The sequence below is a fragment of the Phacochoerus africanus genome, chromosome 16, assembly GCF_016906955.1.
Source record: "Phacochoerus africanus isolate WHEZ1 chromosome 16, ROS_Pafr_v1, whole genome shotgun sequence".
Lineage (NCBI taxonomy): Eukaryota > Metazoa > Chordata > Mammalia > Artiodactyla > Suidae > Phacochoerus > Phacochoerus africanus.
In genome coordinates this window covers 51,066,706-51,086,914 of record NC_062559.1, presented here as the reverse complement: position 1 = coordinate 51,086,914, position 20,209 = coordinate 51,066,706, and the positions used below count along the sequence as shown (strand labels likewise).

The 20,209-nt window shown below is 50.5% G+C and overlaps 1 protein-coding gene across 2 annotated transcripts in view; it reads left to right on the top strand.

Moving 5' to 3' along the window:
* Positions 1–6,870, top strand: part of BLVRA (biliverdin reductase A) — a 55,418-nt gene extending 48,548 nt beyond the window's left edge. For both annotated transcript variants that reach the window (XM_047763284.1, XM_047763285.1), the window contains 3 exons: positions 261–368; positions 3,071–3,242; positions 6,505–6,870. In XM_047763284.1, the coding sequence (XP_047619240.1) occupies positions 261–368; positions 3,071–3,242; positions 6,505–6,763 (539 nt within the window). In that variant the 3' untranslated portion in view covers positions 6,764–6,870. The remainder of the gene's footprint in view (positions 1–260; positions 369–3,070; positions 3,243–6,504) is intronic.
* Positions 6,871–20,209: the final 13,339 nt, after the last annotated feature.

Here is a 20,209-nt window from a genome sequence, read left to right as displayed (position 1 = left end):
CGCACACTTGAAAGCGGCTGAGAGGCCTCAGGCATGGTCATCACACACACACACACACAAAGTGGACTGTCCAGGGATGACTGTGTGACGTGTTTTCACCTGGGCAGTCGCTCCACAGTGCGTGTGTGTCTGATCAACACGTACACTTGAAATATATAGGTTATATGTGTCAATTATCCCCCCCTTCCCAACAGGGAAAAAATAGGAAATGAGCACAGTTGCTGACGGCTGCCTTTTTCACTCCGTCTTTGTCATGACAGGGAAAGTCCTGCATGAGGAGCACGTTGAACTCTTGATGGAAGAGTTTGCATTCCTGAAAAAAGAAGTGGTGGGGAAGGACCTGCTGAAAGGGTCTCTCCTCTTCACAGGTCAGTCTTGGGCGGGGTGACCGCTCATGTGAAACTGGTGCGGCCAGAAGGTAACAATTAGGTTCTTTCCTAGCCCTCCGGGGTGTGCACTTGGATTCATTGCTGCCAAAGACTGCGGGCCAATTTAATTTACCCCTTCATCCGCAGACAATACCTATTTTTCTGTATCACAAATGAACATGTCGTCAGAACAGAACACAGACCCACAGACGTAGAGAGCAGGCTTGTTCTTGCCAAGGCGCGGGGGGTTGGGTGAGGGAAGGACTGGGAGGCTGGGGCTAGCGGATGCAAACTGGTCTAGGGGTGGGTGTAAATACCAAGGGCCCACACAGTGGCACAGGGAACTCTAGTCAGTGCCCTATGATAAACCATCATGGACTAGATGTGTGTGTGTGGCTGAGCCACGTTGCTATACAGCAGAAATTAGCACAACATTGGAAATCAACTAGACTGAAGGTTTTTTAGAAATTTTTTCTTTCCTTTGATCGCTCAGAGGGCCTTGGGTAAAGCTTGTGTGAGACATCTCAAGCACACTTAGGCTTCCGGCCCAAACTATTAGGCAGAATTTTCTCTCATGAAATCTTTTTTTTTTTTTTCTTTTTCTTTTTAGGGCCACACCTGTGGCATATGGAGGTTCCCAGGCTAGGGGTCGAATCAGAGATATTGCTGCCAGTCTACACCATAGCCACAGCAACACAGGATCCTTAACCCACTGAGTGAGGCCAGGGATCAAGCCCACAACCTAATGGTTCCTAGTCAGATTCATTTCCGCTGCGCCACAGTGGGAGCTCCTCTCATGAAATCTTAAGAAATTGGAAGTTATTTTCCACAGGAGATTGAAAATGAAACCTCTCTTTTTAAAAAGGACTGAGAGGTTTTTAGAGGAGAGAGCATTTTTATGCTCAGTAGAGCAAACAGACTATGCATAGCCCCTTCTTCCTCTCATGTGTTATAAAGACACTGGCTGCGACCAGAATATTTGATCCACCTTGTGGTGAGCTGTTTACTCTATGCTGGTCATTCTTTGAGCAGCTCCATCAGCAACGAAATGAACATTCTGGGGCCTCCAGCCCTGCCTGTCCTTTGAGTAGGCCCCTGAATCTGTCTCTACCCTAAGGCATCTGGGCCACCTTTGCTGGGGGCCTTCACCCTAGAAAGGAAATCCTGACAGGGTCAGGTGGTAAAACCTTCATCCTTTCCCTTCCTGACTTTCCAGAAAATGTGGTGGAACCTCATTTCAAAAGCTGTCTTCATTCTTTAAAACAATGAGATAAAATGAGAGATGTGGCCACGAGTAATAGGAAACCATTAATCTGCACAAGGAACTGTGCTCAGTGTACACAACCTTATCATTTCCTGTCCATTCATATGCTCATCCTATAAAGTGGGTCTTTCCTACCCCCATTATAAACACTTACTATTATTTTTCTTTTTTTGTCTTTTGAGGGCCCCACGTGGCGGCACATGGAAATTCCCAGGCCAGGGGGCAGTTGAATTGGAGCTGCCTCTGCAGACCTACGCCACAGCCACGCCAGATCCAAGCCACATCTGCAGCCTACACCACAGCTCACGGCAACGCCGGATCCTAACCCACTGAGCGAGGCCAGGGGTTGAACCCGAGTCCTCATGGATCCTAGTCGGGTTTGTGATTGATGAGCCACAACGGGAACTCCCCATACAGACTTTTCAACTCACAGGGGTGAGTAGCTTCAGGAAGTTGACCCACCACCTCCGTGGCAGAGGCAGGCAGATTGCAGCTCAGGCCTCTGACTCCCTGGCTCAGATTCGTGACAGCTGCTCAGTGCTCCCGAGGGAACAAAAGCAGCTAATAACCACCCCAGAGGGGGCTGCCTTGCTTTTGTAAGGCTGATGCTTAGGTCCAAGCCTCGTGTCGTTCCAACCGTGTCGTCTGGGAAACGGACCATCTTTTGTTGGCTTTTATTTACATAACATGTTACCCTTTTTAGAACATCCTCATAATTATGAATTATTTTAAGTCCATATCAAAGTTATAAGAAATCCTTCCTTTATAGAGCAATGTTAGCAGGTATGAAGTTTTTAAAATCTAGGTTATGTTTCAGCTTTAGACTAGAGACGGAGGGGAGCAGTATGGAGACACAGTTTCTTACAGAGACGCCCTTTTGATGGACTGGAGGTGATGGAGGCTAAGAAGTCACTTAACACCGTGTCCATTTCTTGATACTGACATAGGGTGTAATGACTGATTTTCACAGCTATCATGAGGCCTTCACCCTCTTACCATTTACAGAGCTATTTACATGGCATTTATAGGTATATAGGCTTGAGGGGCTAAAATACCTTGATTCGTCTTTTCTTTAAAGCTCTAACTGAAAAGGATATAAATGTACCTATCTGTGTGTATTCATATATGTTAACACATATATAATATATACAGCACACACACACATTGAAGCCTGAAAGTTTTTTAACCTGTGGGCAAGATGGGCTGCAGTTTCCAAGAAAATATTTTCTTTTACTAACAAACAATTAATTTAATAAACAGAAAAAAGGGGAGACGCTCTTTGAAAGTCCACATCCGAATTAGTCAAGTCGCACCCCCACGTCCTACGGCGTGGTTGCATCCCCCGATCCCGCAGCCACATCTGTTCACTCCCTGTCTCCCCATGCACCCCACCCCCCCCAGCTGTCAACCCCTCACCTCCGTGTCTGGTTCCCCACAGCTGGCCCTTTGGAAGAGGGGCGGTTTGGCTTCCCCGCGTTCAGCGGCATCTCTCGCCTGACCTGGCTGGTCTCCCTCTTTGGGGAGCTGTCCCTTGTGTCTGCGACTCTGGAAGAGCGGAAGGAGGATCAGTACATGAAGATGACAGTGTGTCTGGAGACAGAGAACAAAAGGTAGGTCATGAGGAGCTGTAAGAAGGAAAAGGAAGGAGGGGGAGTCTGGGTGGGGGGTGCCCAGGCACCTAGACGCCCCCCTCCCCACCGCCACTGACCACAGAAGGGCCACCAGCTTCTGTCAGTGCCGGGATTTCACTTGGGTTGCCTCGTGGCATCCTCCTGGCAACCATGTAAGGTTAAGCAAAGAGAGGCTGGAGTTCCCACTGTGGTGCAACAGGATTGGTGGTGCTTGTGATGCCAAGACACAGGTTTACTCCGCAGCCTGGCACGGTGGGTTAAAGGATCCAGCATTGGCGTTCCTGTTGTGGCTCAGGGGTTAGTGAACCCGACTAGCATCCATGAGGACTTGGGTTCGGTCCCTGGCCTTGCTCAGTGGGTTAAGGGTCTGGCATTGCCGTGAGCTGTGGTGCAGGTTGCAGATGTGGCTTGGATCCCGTTGCTGTGGCTCTGGCGTAGGCTGGTGGCTACAGTTCCGATTGGACCCCTAGCCTGGGAACCTCCACTCGCCATGGATGCGGCCCAACAAGACAGAGAGGGGGAAGGAAAGGATCCAGCATTGCTACAGCTGTGGCTTAGGTTGCAACTGCAGCGCGATCTGATCTTTGGCCTGGGAGCTTCCATATGTTGCGTGCGGGGGGGCCAAAAAAACGAGAGGCTTATGGGTTTGAGCAGCTGTCTAAGCCACACAGGGGAGCAGTATCCAATAGAGGAGCAGGAATCCAGTCTGTGACCTGAAATCTTCCCAGCGTTTCATTGTGAAAGTGTCAGATATAAAGTGAGAGGAACATTGCCGTGAGCACACATACAGCCCCCACCTAGGTCCTGTCATTAACTCTGTACTCGGCTGGCTTGTCACACGCCCAGCTATTTTTTTAATCATCACATCCTACTGTTGAACTGTTCCCACAATGTTCTGCTTACTTCTCATAACAAGACTTTTTATTATTTATTTGTTAGGGTTGCAGGTGTGGCCTATGGAGGTTCCCAGGCTAGGGGCCGAATCAGAGCTGCAGCTTCTAGCCTACACCACAGCCACAGCAATGCCAGATATGAGCCTCGCCTTCCACCTACACTGCGGCTTGCAGCAACGCCGGATCCTTAACCCACTAAGTGGGGCTGGGGATTGAACCCACGTCCTCTTGGCTACTCGTCGAGTTCCTTTCCGCTGAGCCACAACAGGATCTCCTCAAGTCTTTTCAAACCAAAGTCTGTTCATAATTTTTCTTGAAAAATATCTGGGCTGTGCAAAATATTTAAAGCAGCAACAGTTTGAGAGTGTTTCTCCGTGATGCTGGTTGGTGGGGCTGTTGATAATGAAAGAAACAGGCCATTGGATTTTTACAAAAAGAGAAAAGGATTTGGATCCCTCAGGGGAGCCTGACCCGTGTGTGTCTGCGGCATCTCCTCTTTGCTAGGGAAAGGCAGGGGTCACAGATGAAGGAAGAACAGCCCCTGTGGAGAGATGGCAGTGTGGCCCCCGGCTGCGATGCTGGCTGTGTGCGGGGTAGAATTGCAGCCATGGGCAGAGCTGTCCCTGGACAGGTGAAGCCCCCTCTATTCAGAGCTGGGGGGAGCTCAGGGGCCTGCAGGGAAGAGGAACTGGGAGAAGTCAGATCACGCTTCTCAGAGCAGGTGCTGTGCTCAGTCTCGGACTTTGACTAGGAGTCAGACAGGAAACAAGTCAGCAGAGGCTGGCTCGTTATTGCAAAGGGAAGGTGAGCATCAGCTGAGGGCTTGGGACGGATGGCAAATACCATGTTATAACTGCATCCGAGGAATACTTTCCGCTTTGCAAATTGCGTGTTTAATCTCACGCCACCAGCACCATGTAGAGGTAAAGCTGTATGCTTATTATTTATTTCTTCTGATTAGAAATTGAGGTGGAGGAAACATCCTGGCATTTCGCATTCCTTCAGACGCTAAGACCCCGTGTCACATGGAAACACGAGAGCTTCTCTTAGAGTATAAAACAGAGTAGTGAATAAGTAGTACTCATATTCATCTCTTGTCATCACATTCCAGAACGTTTGTAAAGGCTGGGTACCATTAGCTTTTAAAACCTGGCACTGGGGGGAGTTCCCGTTGGGGTTCAGTGGGTTAAGAACCTGACATAATCTCCATGAGGACGTAGGTTTGATCCCCGGCCTCACTCAGTGAGTTAAGAGCCTGGGCATTGTTGGCATTGCTGTGGCTGTGGTGTAGGCTGGCAGCAACAGCTCCGATTAGACCCCTAGCCTGGGAACCTCCATATGCTGCAGTGTGGCCCTAAAAAAAAAAAAAAAAAAAAAAAAAGGCCAAAAAAAAAAAGAATCTGGCATTGCTGTGGCTGCGGAGTAGGTCGGCAGCTGCTGCTCCAGTTGAACCCCTAGCCCAGGAACTTCCACATGCCATGGGTGCAGCCCTAAAAAGACATATATATAATATACACTTTTGTGTGTGTATATATATATATATATAAAATACACATTTTTTGAAAAGCAGATTTTTTTTTTTTTCTTTTTCGGTCACACCTACAACATATGGAAGTTCCTGGCCAGGCATCGACTCTGAGCTGCAGCCTCGACTACACCAGATCCTTAACTCACTGCATCACAGTGGGAACTCTGGAAAGCAGATTTTGTTTTTCCTGTCATATTATTTGAGGAAGCTTCTTACTTTAGGTCCAAGTCTACTTAGGAGATTTCCCTGTTTTTCATTAAGCGGATAACACACCCTTTCTCTACCGGAAGGACGGAAAAGATAAACCCAGAGGAAGGGAGTTTAGAGAAGTGGAGCCCACCCTGTCCGTGGATACTTTTGAGCGCTGACGTTAAGCTGGGGGACAAATGTGAGGTGGAAAGGGGTGCTTTGTGAACAGGCAGGAGGCGTCTGGGCCTTTCTGGAATGTGTGTGGGGTCAGAGACCGCTTTGAGAGCAGATAAAAGAACACTAAGAATCCTTTCCCGTAAAAATGCACCTACATTTGGAAACAACAGGTGCGTAGAATCTCAGGTCTGGACCCCCTAGAGGGATCCGCAAGACTCAGGGTAGAAATTTCTGAATAATAAGCCAATATTCACAAAACTTTTGAATAACAAACCAACGTTCACACTAAAATCGTCGACCGAATCCCCAGCTGGTGGCAGAATTGGAAACCATCGCCCAGAGCCTTTGGGAGGCTGGGGGAGGGCCCGATGCTGCAACTGCAGGGAGAGGCACAGAGTAAGGACCTGTCCCGGGCACCCTGGTGAAATGAACACTGTGCCTCTTGCCTCCACAGCCCGCTGACCTGGATTGAGGAGAAGGCACCTGGCCTCAAGCGAAACAGACATTTAAGCTTCCATTTCAAGTCTGGGTCCCTGGAGAATATGCCAAATGTAGGCATCAATAAGAATATTTTCCTGAAGGATCAAAAGATATTTGTCCAGAAACTCTTGGGCCAGGTCTCTGAAAAGGAGCTGGCCGCCGAGAAGAAACGGATCTTGCACTGCCTGTGGCTGGCGGGAGAGATCCAGAAGCACTGCTGCTCGAAGAAGTAAGGGGAGGGGGCATCGCGGCTGTGCCCAGGCTGCTGGAGCCTGGTTTCCATGGAGAATTGCGCTTCCTTTCTGGTCTTACCATTAAACGTGTCTTGGGGGACACAGGATTTGCTGATGGTCGTGGGCCGTGTCGGGAGGATGCTTGGTTGGGGATGCACGTGGTTGGGCACAGCTGAAGGCTTCAGATGCCCATTTTTTTTTTCTTTTTTATGGCTGCACTGGTGGCGTATGGAAGTTCCTAGGCTAGGGGTCAAAATCGAGCTACAGCCAGATCCTTTAACCCACTGCAACAGGCCAGGGGTCGAACCCACACCTCCACAGCAACCTCAGTCACTGCAGCCGGATTCCTAACCCACTGCGCCACAGTGGTAATTGCCAGGTGCCAGATTTCATTTGCTCTCCCCAGCGACCCTGTAGGATGGGTATAACCAGGCTTGTCTTCCTCAGTGTATTGGAAAACTTCATTTGAAGTCACCCTGATAGTAAATAGCAGATAGGGAATGACAGCCGAACCAGCCTGGAAACCCCGCTCGTGCACTAAACCACCATGAAACCATGCTTTGAACCCTCTTCCCTACCTTAGGAATTTTATCCCCCCCACCCCGACTCTGACTGGGTGACTCTGCCAGGTGTTGGGGATCCTAAAAACGAAGTTCCCATTGTGGCTTAGCGGTAATGAACCCAACTAGTATCCATGAGGACGCAGGTTCAATCTCTGGCCCTGCTCAGTGGGTTAAGGATCCAGCGTTGCCGTGAGCTGTGGTGTGGGTCGCAGATGCAGCTCAGATCCTGCATTGCTGTGGCTGTGGTGTAGGCCAGCAGCTGAGGCCCTGATTAGACCCCTAGCCTGGGGACCTCTGTATGCCTCAAGTGTGGCCCTAAAATGACAGGAAAAAAAAAAAAAGAAAAATAGGCCTTTTCTGATACTGGAGGTAGGGTGTGTATCAAAGAAAACCAAAGCTGGCCAGTAAAGTCATCGAAGCGGAGTTTATTCAGGACGATTGCAAAAGGGGGAAAGAGACCTCAGTATAGAACTGGGCTCAATTCTGCACACAGCGTGGGCCAGTGGGAATTGATAGCCAGGGAGTGATTTTTCCATGGATGAAAAATTACTGAGCGGAATCCTCAGGGATGAGGGGAATTCTGACTACTCTGACTCGACAAGGTTCCTGCGGAAGGCAGGCCAGCAGGTGGTATCTCCATGACAAATCCTCCACTTTTTTCCTGTCTTTTTTGGTCCGTACTGGTCCTCTCTCAAAAGCATAAAGAAATCACATAGGAGTTCCCGCTGTGGACCAAGGGGTTAAGCGTTCACCTGCAGCAGCTCAGGTTGCTGCAGAGGCACAGGTTGGATCCCTGGCCCAGCACAGCGGGTTAAAGGATCCGATGTAGGTTGCTGCTGTGGCTCAGATTCAATCCCTGGCCCGGGAACTTCCATATGCATGGGTGTGGCCATAAAATTAAAAATTAAAAAATTTTAAAATGGCATCTATACACTCCCACACATGGGGAACCCATGCAGAATGCTGCCAATTCAGAGACGGGCACAGGTCTTGCCAGACACTGGAAGGTGAACCAGGCTGCTTGACAGATCTGACCCACAGCATCCTTGCCTGCAGTGCAGTTTCTCTGAACTGTGTGACCTGCTCCCTGGAAGCCCTGGCACCTGGTGAGGAGAGGAGAGCTCTCTAATGAGAAAGATGCAGTTGGGACAAGCCAAGGACCCGAAACACTGAGGCCAGGATGATCAGATACCGAGGGCGAGGAAGGAGGAATCTGAGCAGAAACTGAGGGGCCTGGTAGGATCTTCCCCAAAGTGGGGTGGTGCCAAGGCAGACAGGAAGGTCAAAGGTCAAAGCTTAGTTGCACAGAGGGTTCAGAGGCACCTGCCTAAGTGCGACCAAGGAGAGAACGTTTGTCATGGGCTCGGCGATGACTAGCTGATAACTGCTTCCCCTCAAGCGTGGTTTGTGTTTGGTCGAGGATTCACATCCATTCATTTAATCGGAAGGCGCCGCAAAGGGAGAAGGGACAGGAGAAAAAGGCCGGGAGAGAAGATGGACCAACAAGCGGACTTTCTTCTTTCTTACTCTTCCGTTACAGCGGCCCTCCCCTTGCTCTGGGGCAGCTGGGGCCACCCTGGTATCCCCTCCTACCCCCACCAGTGCGACACCCAAATTCCTGCCTCTGAGGGCTGCGCCCTACCCCCGGTCACAATTTCTCGCAGAAGGAGAGCAGACACCAACTAGTGAACACAACAAGAGAAGCAGACTCACCCAGAGAACAAGCTAGTAGAGGGGGATAGAGCGGAGGGCGGGTCTGAGCTCTTTGGGGTAAGAGAGGCTGGATGGAGGGCGTGTTGTACCCCGTGGGTACTTTCTAACGACTGCAAACGGGAAGTAACCTTCAAAGTTGTATACAAACAGAACATGACTTTGAAAAGATTTGAAGAAAGTGCAGTGACAGATCCCTACTAAAAAAAAAAGAGAAAGACGCCACCAATATCCCCCAGCTATTTGGTCAGAGTGCCCCACAGTGGTGACCCTCCTTCCCACCCGACCCGGGGCTTAAGGCGCTCTTGACTTTCTTGGAAAATCTAGCGAGGAAAGAGCAATCTTTTGATCTGAGGTTTCAGAACAAAGCAGGCTTTCTGTCCAGCTGGAAGGAAGAAGCCCTTTCTCCCGCTTGTGCTGGTGGGGCTGGGGCTGGGGCCGGGGTTCTTCTGTTGGAGGAAGGTAATTTACATAGTACCCTTGCCCCTCGTGGCCCCTCTCTGCCGCTCACCCACGTCTCACGTGGCACAACAACCTGCCACGTGGATAAAGCCACGGGAGACGGAGCACACGGGGACCCACAAAGCCCTGTCACGCCCAGGATGCACCCTTGTCCGCACGGGGGGAGGGGAGACTGGGCAGGCACTTCCTTTGCAACCGGTGCCCACTGGCTTTGGGGAAGAGTTTAGTTTCTCAGGACAGGTGGGCAAACCCCTTTGGCCGTCAGTCCCGACCGCATTCCCCAAGCAGCTTCCTCATAATAAAACAGAGCCTTTTTTAAACAGGTCGTCTCTCTCCTGCTCCTCTAGTTTAATTGGTCCCCAAAGCTGGGAAGGAGAAAAGGATTTTTTTCTTGCGGAAGTGCCAGCCATATGCTCTTGCATGATGCGCTCCTGCCTGAAGGAATCAAGTGGAAAAAGCCCATGATAGTAAGTTTCCTCAAGAGAAAGCCGCTTGGGGGGAAATGCCTCGACAAGCCAGCCCTCCGGTCTCCGTGACACTGGAGGGGAGGGACACGGGGGAGGGGACGCTAAGGAAGGAGAGCCTTGGGGACTGAGGTTGAGGGGTTGAAGGGAAAAAAGAGGCTAATCCCTTTGCAAAAGAAATGAGTAGGAATTGAGCAGAAAAGAAGGAAATAAACTCAAGGGAGCTAAACCCTTGGATATCAACATGTGCGGTGCTGCCCGGCAGCCTTGGGCTGGGAACGTGTTAGGAGTGCAGATTCCCAGGCCTGCCCCAGACCTGCGGGCTTCGAATCGGCATTTTAATAAGGTCGGGTGGTTCCCGGGCAAGTCCAGTTCTCTTGATGCTTGAGGACTGGTCAGGAAAAAAACTTTATTCGAATAAGAAATGTTGCAGGTCAACTATGAACAGTGCTACGAAGACGCTTGAGCAGCTTGTGGAGAGAGAAGATTTTCTAGGCGAAGGGAAGGCTTCCCTAAAGAACGCGCTGAAACCTGAAGGCCGGAAAGCACAGCAGGTGCAGGCAGGCACTGGAGGGGAGGGCATTCTAGGCAGAAGGAAGGGCCTGTGCTCATCCTCAGCCAGGACTGAGGCCAGCCCTGCCCCTGGATGGAATAGGTTCGGGCACCTTAAATTCCTTTTTGTTAATTCCAATTGACTTTGCTAAGCTTAGCTGTTTGTGTGTGTGTGTGTGTATCGATCTATCTTTTTAGGGCCGCAGCCGCAGCATATGGACGTTCCCAGGCTAGGGGTCAAATCAGAGCTGCAGCTGCTGGCCTTCACCACAGCCACGGCAGTGCCAGATCTGACCCGCGTCTGTGACCTACACCACAGCTCACAGCAACACCGTATCCTTAACCCACTGAACAAGGCCAAGGATCAAACCTGCATCCTCAGGGATATTAGTCAGGTTCATTACCACTGAGCCACAAGGGGAACTCCTTGTCCGTATCTTAAAAGAGGGGGTAGGGCCAGATAATTTGTTTTTTTTTTTAATGGCCATACCTGAGCCATATGGACCTTCTCAGGCCAGGGACTGAATCCAAGCCACAGCTTCAACCTACATTGCACCTGTGCCAACACCAGATCCTTTAACCCGCTGTGCCAGACCAGAGATTGAATCCACACCTCCACAGTGACCCGAGCCACTGCAGTGAGATTCTTAAGATTCTTATCCCAATGCACCACAGTGGGAACTCCAGGACCAGATAATGTTCAGAATCCCTGCAAGGGGGACTTTGAGCGAGAAGGTAGCATGTCAAACTGCATCTCAGGATGAGCAGCCCTGAGGAGAAAGAGGGGCGGGGGAGAGCCCAACTTTCACCCCAGGCTGGAGACCGGAAGAGGGGCTGTCCCCTTGGAGAGAAAGAAGCCTTCACCTGGTGACCGCTGGGTTATTGTAACAACCCGGGACCAGTACTCTGGGCCAGAAAATAGGGTTTCCTTCTTTTTGTGGAAGAGACTTCAAGCTAACCTTCCTGATGAATCTTGATCTACAGAACTGACCTTCAGAACCCAAGAAGGTTTGCTTGGAGAATGTAGACAGAATGCAGGGGCCTCTGAAAGAATGAGGGTTTATACAGCTTTCAGGAGAAACCGTGGATACAGATGCCAAGAGTCTGCAGCTTGGGGCCAGGAAGTAAAGGGCTTTTTCCTTTATCTTGGGATCTAGAAATCTCTGACCAGAGGTAGCAGAAAAAGTCGGGCAAGAATGCAGAGTTGCTGCAAGTGAGGATGCGGCCACAGAAAAGCATGTCAGAGAGAGGCTGCTCACTGCTCCATCCTGGAACCCCCCGGAACCCCTGGTGGATTTCTTCACACGGAGGAAAAGCTCCCATGGCAGGGCCCACCTGTGCTCTATGTGGGACCCAAAGCCAGAGACAGAGCGCCAGACCCAAGCATTAGCCGTTCTGTACCTCCTTCTTCCACTTGGGGGCGCAAGAGATTCACCTGAACCAGTGCTGACCCACCTCCAGTGGGCACCCCGCCTAGCGAGCAGTGTCTTTTTTCACAATTGCCGCATTGCCGTGGGATGCTGCCATGGGGCAGAAGACTAGCTTTCAGCAGCTCAGAGAGCAAAGGATGAAGTTACAGGCATCTAGCCTCTCCTGGGACCTTGAATTCCTGTTCACAGCCCGGCACTTGATTCAGATTGCCAGGTGAGGAGTTCCCGTCATGGTGCAGCGTAAACGAATCCGACTAGGAACCATGAGGTTGTGGGTTCGATCCCTGGCCTCGCTCAGTGGGTTAAGGATCCGGCGTGGCTGTGGCTGTGGTGTAGGCCAGTGGCTACAGCTCCGATTCGACTCCTAGCCTGGGAACGTCCATATGCCACAGGTGCGGCCCTAAAAAGACAAAAAAAGAAAAGGATTCTAGGCGAGGACTAAATTTACAAATGGTTGTCTGGATGGGGTCAGGGCGCAGGGGGCAGGGGTAATCTCCTCCTTGAGTAAAGGGAGTACAGATTGTTCCAGGAAGGAGCTTTAGCCTCAAAGGAAGGAATGCACAGAGCAGAGGTGAGTGGACAAACTTCAAAGCCCAGGCAGAGGACAGGGAAGGGCAGCCTGCCCCCAGCAGCTGCGTACGCGTGGTGCCCCCACCTGTCAGAGTGTCTCCATGTGGAGGCTGGGGTCAGGGCTGAATAAGCAACTCAAGCAGACTTCTTGGGCGAAGCCACCTTGACTGTGGGAAAAAGCAGGATGTCATCACAGCTAATGAACCACTTAGCAAGGAGGGGAGAGGGATGACAGGCGGCTTAGCCAGGGAGCCAGGCGGGGAAGGGAGAGGCGGGGGCGGTTGGCCTTCTTCCCGTGTAACAGTCGACTCAAGGGATGAAATCTGCATTTACGCAAGGATAGTGCCATCCCCGCTCCTTGCTTTCTGTGTCCCAAGTGGGGCGGTTCCACTCGGCAGGCCCCCTCTGCCTCAGCGTAGGGCGATTTTGTGCTAATTGAGCTGCACAGGCATCAGCTCAGTTCCTGCTGCTGCCTGTCTGCAGACTCTGCTGCTTCTCCAGACTTCTAGACCATGAATCGTTTTTCTGGGATAACAAAGCGGTGCTCCTGTTTAAATGGCTCATCAAGATATTGAAGCCTCCGTGTGTCTCCAATCTCCTACATCCACACAGGCTGAGAAGAATGGGTTCATTAAGTCCCAGAAATCCCAAGCAGAAGGAGTTACATGGTGGAAACCTCCCATCACTGTTCCTGTCCACCCATTTTCTCTCGTCTGCTGTCATGAGGCTTATCCATGCTGAAATCCGCCTCTCCATCACTTTCCCCACTTTAGAGTATACAGGTCAGTGGCATTAGTACGTGCGCCGTGCTGAGCAACCACCATCTTTATCCAGTTCCAAACCATCCCCGCAGAGAAACTGTACCCATCAAACAGTCACTCTTGCTTTTTCCCTTGTTCCCTGGTGCTGGGCTGCACCCCATAGGCCTCTAGGCCTCATCATTGCCCAACCTCAAGGCCAAGAAAGAGCCTAGAGACATCAATGCATTCTTTGGACAGGGGATCCCACTCATCTGAAGCCAAGGGTCCTAAGGGGACACCCTGCAATGCACAGCCAAGGGCAGCAATCTCGGCGCCTCGGGGGAGAAAGAGGCTCCCGTTTATAGGGAGAATTGACCTCAGGTTGGCTCATCAGTTACCAGGGAAACCAGCAGCTGGGGCAGGGGGTAAGTCTGCAGGCGGCTCCTGATTAAGCCCTGTCATTGAGAGGCTTGGGTGGCACGGGAGGGAAGCAGGGCCTGATTGAGTAGGATGGACAGAGAGCAAGAGCACAGCCATCTTGAGCGGTCTGACCACACAATTCACCCCTAGACACCCTGCACCCCCCTTACAATCTTGGTCCACCCCCTCCCGCCATGTCCCTGGGGTCAGGCTGGTGGAGGGTCCCTGCAACCAAATGCCACAAATGCAATACAGACAACAATAGCCACGGAGTATCAGGAGTACGCTACCCAGGATGATAAAGACAGTGATTCACCAAGGGAGTGGGCCAGCTTTGGAACCAGGCGCTTATGGGGTGGATAATTCACAGAAGCCCAGAGGCGGGTGACAAGAGCGTCGCCCTGCAGACCCAGCAAGGAGACTCCTTTCAAGTGAGGACACTGTTGTCGCCCAGTCCGTGAACAGCTGCCCTCCGCTCAGACGAGGGATGAAAAAAAAAAAAAAAGACGTTTAACAGGCACGATACAGGGGAGGTCGTGACCATTCAGCAAAATACAAGCGGGGACGGCATCCTGAGCTTACTCCACCCCTGCCTGTGGTTTTGTCCTGGACTTTAGTCACCGTGCAGCCGTCCACTGTGCCCACAGCTGGCACCCAGTACTGGAGAAGCGCTATAACCCCAGACCACAGGGGTTGATAGAACGGTGCTGAGATGTGCCGGCAGAAGACAGGTGGCACCTGCAAGTCCCTTTCTAATCCTAGTCCCCAGAGGGTGGCAAACCCAAATCACTGGGAACACCTGCCAGACCCAGGGCCATCTACAACGTGCTCCCCCGGGGTAGGTCCCTTGGCAAAAATTTACCCAGGAGTTACTGTCCTGATCAATAACCAACAACAGTGCTTGGGGGGTCAGCCTTAACTCGGGAGGCGCTGACTAGGCGCCTGTGCGCTCACACAGCTTCGTCACAGGACGACTGCCCCTGGGATGTGCAATCTCAGGGCTTGAGTAAGACTCCCGGTCCGAGTGCTGAGAGCGGGTCTCCGTGGCAGTTGTTTTAGGTCCATTCGTCCTTGCGGTGAGCCCGGCAGCCGTGCGGTTGTCAGGCAGGTGGAAACGTCTGGGTGTGTGGTTTGTATCAGCCCATTCCTGAGCTTCATGGTCAGTAGAGTGGGTTGCTTGGTCACGCTCAGGGTCCATGGGGGTCCTGTATGTCCTGCACAGCTGTTCTAGACCCCAAACCCTGGTTTTTCACATCGCTCAACCTCTTGTAATGCCTCCCACGTGTGGTAACACACGGTAGGCGGCATCCCGCTGTGGTTCCACCCACTCATTCATGACCCTGCCCCATCCCTGGGACCAGAAGCCCAAGGCTACCTTTTTTTTTTTTTTGTATTTTTCTAGGGTCGCACCTGCGGCATATGGAGGTTCCCAGGCTAGGGGTCTAATCGGAGCTGTAGCCACCAGCCTACACCACAGCCACAGAAACAAGGGATCTGAGCCGTGTCTGCAACCTACACCACAGCTCACGGCATCGCCAGATCTTTAACCCACTGAGCGAGGCCAGGGATCGAACCCACAACTTCCTGGTTCCTAGTCGGATTCGTTAACCACTGAGCCACGACGGGAACTCCCCAAGGCTACTCTTTTATGGCTTCGTTGTGGCCCCAGGCCCCAAACAAGCCCTGGCAGGTAAGCGGCCGCATCCGACGCACAAGCCTGTTCCTGATGTAATGTCCCTAAGACTGTGTTTCTAACTGCTCAGGTGGAGCGGTTGGGGTTACGCTTTGTCTCACCAGACCTGGCAACGCCCAATATTTGGTAGATAAACTGGGTCCTTGCATTGGTCTCTACTCACCAGTCAGAGGAGCCACGAGTGCAGGGCTACTTTTATTTTTAAATTTATTTTGATTTTTTTTTTTCAGGCCTGCACCTGCGGCCTATGGAGGTTCCCAGGCTAGGGGTTAAATCAGAGCTGCCGCTGCCGGCCTACACCAGGGCCACAGCAATGTGGGATCCAAGCCGCATCTGCGACCTACACCATAGCTCACGGCAATGCCGGATCCTCAACCCACTGAAAGAGGCCAGGGTTTGAATCCGCGTCCTCATGGATGCTAGTTGGATTTGTTTCTGCTGCACCACGAGAGAACTCCAGGGCTGCTACTTTTAAACTGCAAAGAAACTGATTCTCCCTTGCTGTCTTTATTCCCCAGCGCTGTGGAGCTGGGGGGAGTTTCCTCAGCTTCCTGACTGGCTCACCAATTGTGGGGCTGCACCCCGCAGGCCTGCAAGCCTTGTGATTGCCCAGCCTCAGGACTGAAATGAGAGCCCGGGGACAGTGGCAGCGACACCAGTGGCTTAACAGATGGGGGATCTTACATGTCTGAAGCAAAGCGTCCTGGATCGCATCTCCACCACGCACGGCCAACCGCAGACAGAACGCGACAGCCAACCTCCCTGCTTAAGAAAGCAGGAGACTCCCGTTTATAAGGGGAATTGACCTCAGGCTGGCTCATCAGTTGCCAGGGAAACCGGTCACGCAGGCAGTTCCTGATTAAGCCCTGTAATTAAGAGGGTTGGCTGGCGATGCGGAAGCAGGGCCTGCGAGCAGGGATGGGCAGAGAGCAAGAGCACAGCCACCTGGAGTGGCCTGACCATATACCTGGCAGCCACTAATCTTTCTCTGTGGATCCGCCTATTCTCAACACTGCATATAAATGGAACTATGCATTATGTGGCCTTTTGTGTCTGGCCTCTTTCACTTAGCACAATGTTTAAATTCATGTCTTATGTATCCAACCATATTCAAATAAAGTGGGTTCTGGCACAGGTTCTTCCTCTGTCCTTTTAAAAAGAATACAGAGAAATGGGAGTTCCCGTTGTGGCTCGGTGGGTTAAGAACCCAACACAGCATCCATGAGGATGCTGGTTGAATCCCTGGTCTTGCTCAGAGGGCTAAAGATCTAGAATTGCCACAAGCTGTGACACAGCTCTCAGATATATCTGGGATCTGGTGTTGGTGTTGCCATTGCTGTGGCTGTGGTTGTAGGCTGGCAGCTGCAGCTCCAGTTTGACCCCTTGCCTGGAAGCTTCCATATGCTGTGGGTGCAGCCCTAAAAAGAAAAAAAGAAAAAAGAAAAATACACAGAAGTGGTAGCATGTGATTTACACTGTCTGGGAAATCTTCGTGTTCCCAGAATGGCAAGGGCTTCCAGCTGGAGAAGATTCGAAGTGTCTTTGTTGAATCAGTACGTGGCCGCCTGCACGAAGCCTGCTGCCCTGTCTGACCAGGCCTGGCTGCTGTGGTTGACGATGCCACTGCCCAGTGAGGCAGCAGACCCGCCACCAAGGCCCCCACATGCTCTGTCCCAGCAGCTCCAGGTGTCCCTGAGCACACCGGGGACGGACCTTTCAACACTCAAAGAATGAAGGGAAAAAGCACTTGCTTTGGATTCCTCTGTATTGAAAGAACAGTTTATTTGCAGTGGTAGAGGATTCCAAGCAAGAAATAACGTGGGCGCTTTGGCTCCTTAGCAACAGTTACTTAGCAACAGTTTCTTGATTTGAACACTTTTTTTTTTTTTTTTGGCTGGGTCTGCAGCATGCAGAAGTTTCTGGGCCAGGGATCGAACCCACATCATAGCAGGAACCTGAGCCACAGCAGTGACAACCCTGGATCCTGAACCCACTGAACCACCAGGGAACTCCAATTTCAACACATTTTATGGACCAATTTCCCGATCTTTACAACACCCAGTGGGTGTGGCGAGGGAGAGATGATTGCTCTTAGTTCTGGAGAGAGACCCAAGGGAGGAGTTTGAGACATCAGAAGTGAGTTGGGGAGGGAAGCGGGGGGCGCTTTCTTTAAGCCCAGGATGAGTATCATCCACAGCAGGCATCTCCTAGGCAACCAGTAACCTTGGACTCTGGAAATCCAGGCCTATCTAGGAACAGAGGAGTGAAAGGCAGATGACAGGTGCATGTTTTTCATGCACAAATGAATAGGTGAACAGGTCCATGATGGGGTGTGCGGGCTGGCTAGGGAGATGGAAAAAAAATAGAATGTAAATAAAAGCTAAGAGAGTATATTCTCAATGCTGACTGTTTTCGTAGGCGTGTCAGAGGAGCGTTAAACTGAGGAAGGTTGTATTTCTAAAGGGTGGTTGACACTGAAGCCCGGGAGGCGGGTTCAGTATTATCCATTTTACCCATAAACCTCCAGTTTATCCATTTTGTGGAAGGTGGTCCTTTAAGGAAAAGAATACAAGCTTATGCATGAAAAATGAGGCGTAGAAGTGGACATTTATTAAAAATGATTTTAGGGAGTTTCCTTTGTGGCTCAGCAGTTAACAAACCCAACTAGGATCCATGACAATTCGGGTTCGATCCCTGGCTTCGCTCAATGGGTTAAGGATCTGGTGTTGCCATGAGCTGTGGTGCAGGTCACAGATGCGTCTCAGATCCCGCATTGCTGTGGCTGTGGGGTAGGCCAGCAGCTGTAGCTCTAATTCGACCCCTAGCCTAGGAACTTCCATATGCCACAAGCGTGGCCCTGAAAAGCAAAAAAAAAAAAAAAAAAAGATTTTAAAAACACAAACTCAAATTTATAAATTTTGAGAAATTTCACACCAACAAAAAAATCTAGAAAAACATACCATCTTTATTAAACAACCTTCTGAGACAGTCCATATATTTTTTCTTATTTTTTTTTTTTTGGCAGCATACTTCTTTCTTTTTTTTTGTCTTTTTGCCTTATCTTGAGCTGCTCCTGCGGCATATGGAGGTTCCCAGGCTAGGAGTCAAATCGGAGCTGTAGCTGCCGGCCTACACCACAGCCGTAGCAACTCCCATACTTTTTTTTTTTAAGATTGAGTTTTTCTGGAGTTCCCGTTGTGGTGCAGTGGTTAACAAATCCAACTAGGAACCATGAGGTTGCAAGTTCGATCCCTGGCCTTGCTCAGTGGGTTAAGGATCCGGCATTGCCGTGAGCTGTGGTGTAGGTCACAGACTTGGCTCAGATCCAGCGTTGCTGTGGCTCTGGCGTAGGCTGGCGGCTACAGCTCCAATTTGACCCCTAGCCTGGGAACCTCCATATGCCAAGGGAGTGGCCCTAGAAAAGGCAAAAAAATAAATAAATAAAGATTGAATTTTTCTTAGAGCAGTTTTAGGTTTCTGTCAATATTGGAATCACAAAGAGTGTAGCCATTTTATTTTATTTTTGTTTTGTTTTTTTTAGGGCCGAACCCGTGGCATTATGGACGTTCCCAGGCTAGGGGTCGAATTGGAGCTATAGCTGCCTGCCTGCCTGCCTACACCACAGCCATAGCAACGCAGGATCCCAGCCACATCTTCGACCTACATCACAGCTCATGGCAACACAGTATCCTTAACCCATTGATCAAGGCCAGGGATTGAACCCGAGTCCTCAGGGACACTAGTTGGGTTCATAACCACTGAGCCACAATGGGAACTCCCATATTCCCTGATTTTCATTCCAGCTCCACCCTCCTGGAGGGTAGGAGGGATTTTTTGTTTTTATTTAGCTTTGCTTGGAAGTGTCATGGTGTTGGTGCATGATGGATAATTCTTACCTACAAGGCTAATTTTATTGTAATGAGGGCATAATGAGCAGCAGGTTACCTGGGAGGCTGAAGAGTCCTGCCTTTTCCCACCATTCTTTGTTAGCATCCAAGACACTTATCACCCAAATTGTGTGGTTTCCTGTCAGTCTGGAGGTTCCTGCCTTTCTCTGCCCATGGACCCCCACTGTTTACAAGATGCATGGCTTCCTGCCACCTGGCCTGTGCCCCCCTTTCTCTGCTCACACCTAGGTGTCTAGCTGCTATGATGTTTGCAGTGTCGAGAACAGGGTCACAGCAGTGAACCGAGCTTACCACCTTTCTGTAATGCGTAGAGACATGAATTTAAGAACAATTGTAATAAAGATTGCAACTTGCCAAGTTGAGAACCATTTCTATTAGCTTTTATTTGTGGAAGTTATTGGCATCCACCATGCACATACAGAGCTGTTTAAATACACTTGGATTAAAGGGATTCTTAAGAACACTAATACTTGCTGCATCAGGAACAGTGTTCGGTCAGTGAATGGGTATTACACCCACCCTGCAGTGCCTGTACCCAAGTGTTTGGGAGTGCAATTAAAGATTTTTCTAAGAAACCACTTGCCTGCTGTGTTGAGGTCATGAATGGAAGCAGAACACAGTTTGGGATGCATGCGAAGTATGACAAACACTTGGGATACAGATGTTTCCAAGTACAGTTTTTCTTTTTTTTTACAGCTTAGACCACAGAGTTCTAGCAGTCAGTGAGAGTGGCATGCATTTCTCAGAGCACTGGGAGAAGTATTTAAGAACACTTGTAAGAAAAATGTTTCTAAGGATGGCACTAGCTTTCTTTCTTGAGAACAACGTACACGGGTGAATCAGGGTGGCACCATCTGCAATTCATGTAGAGAAGAGTTTAAAAACATTTGTTTGACCTTTCTAAGAGTTCCGCTTGCTGGCTGCCTGGAGAACA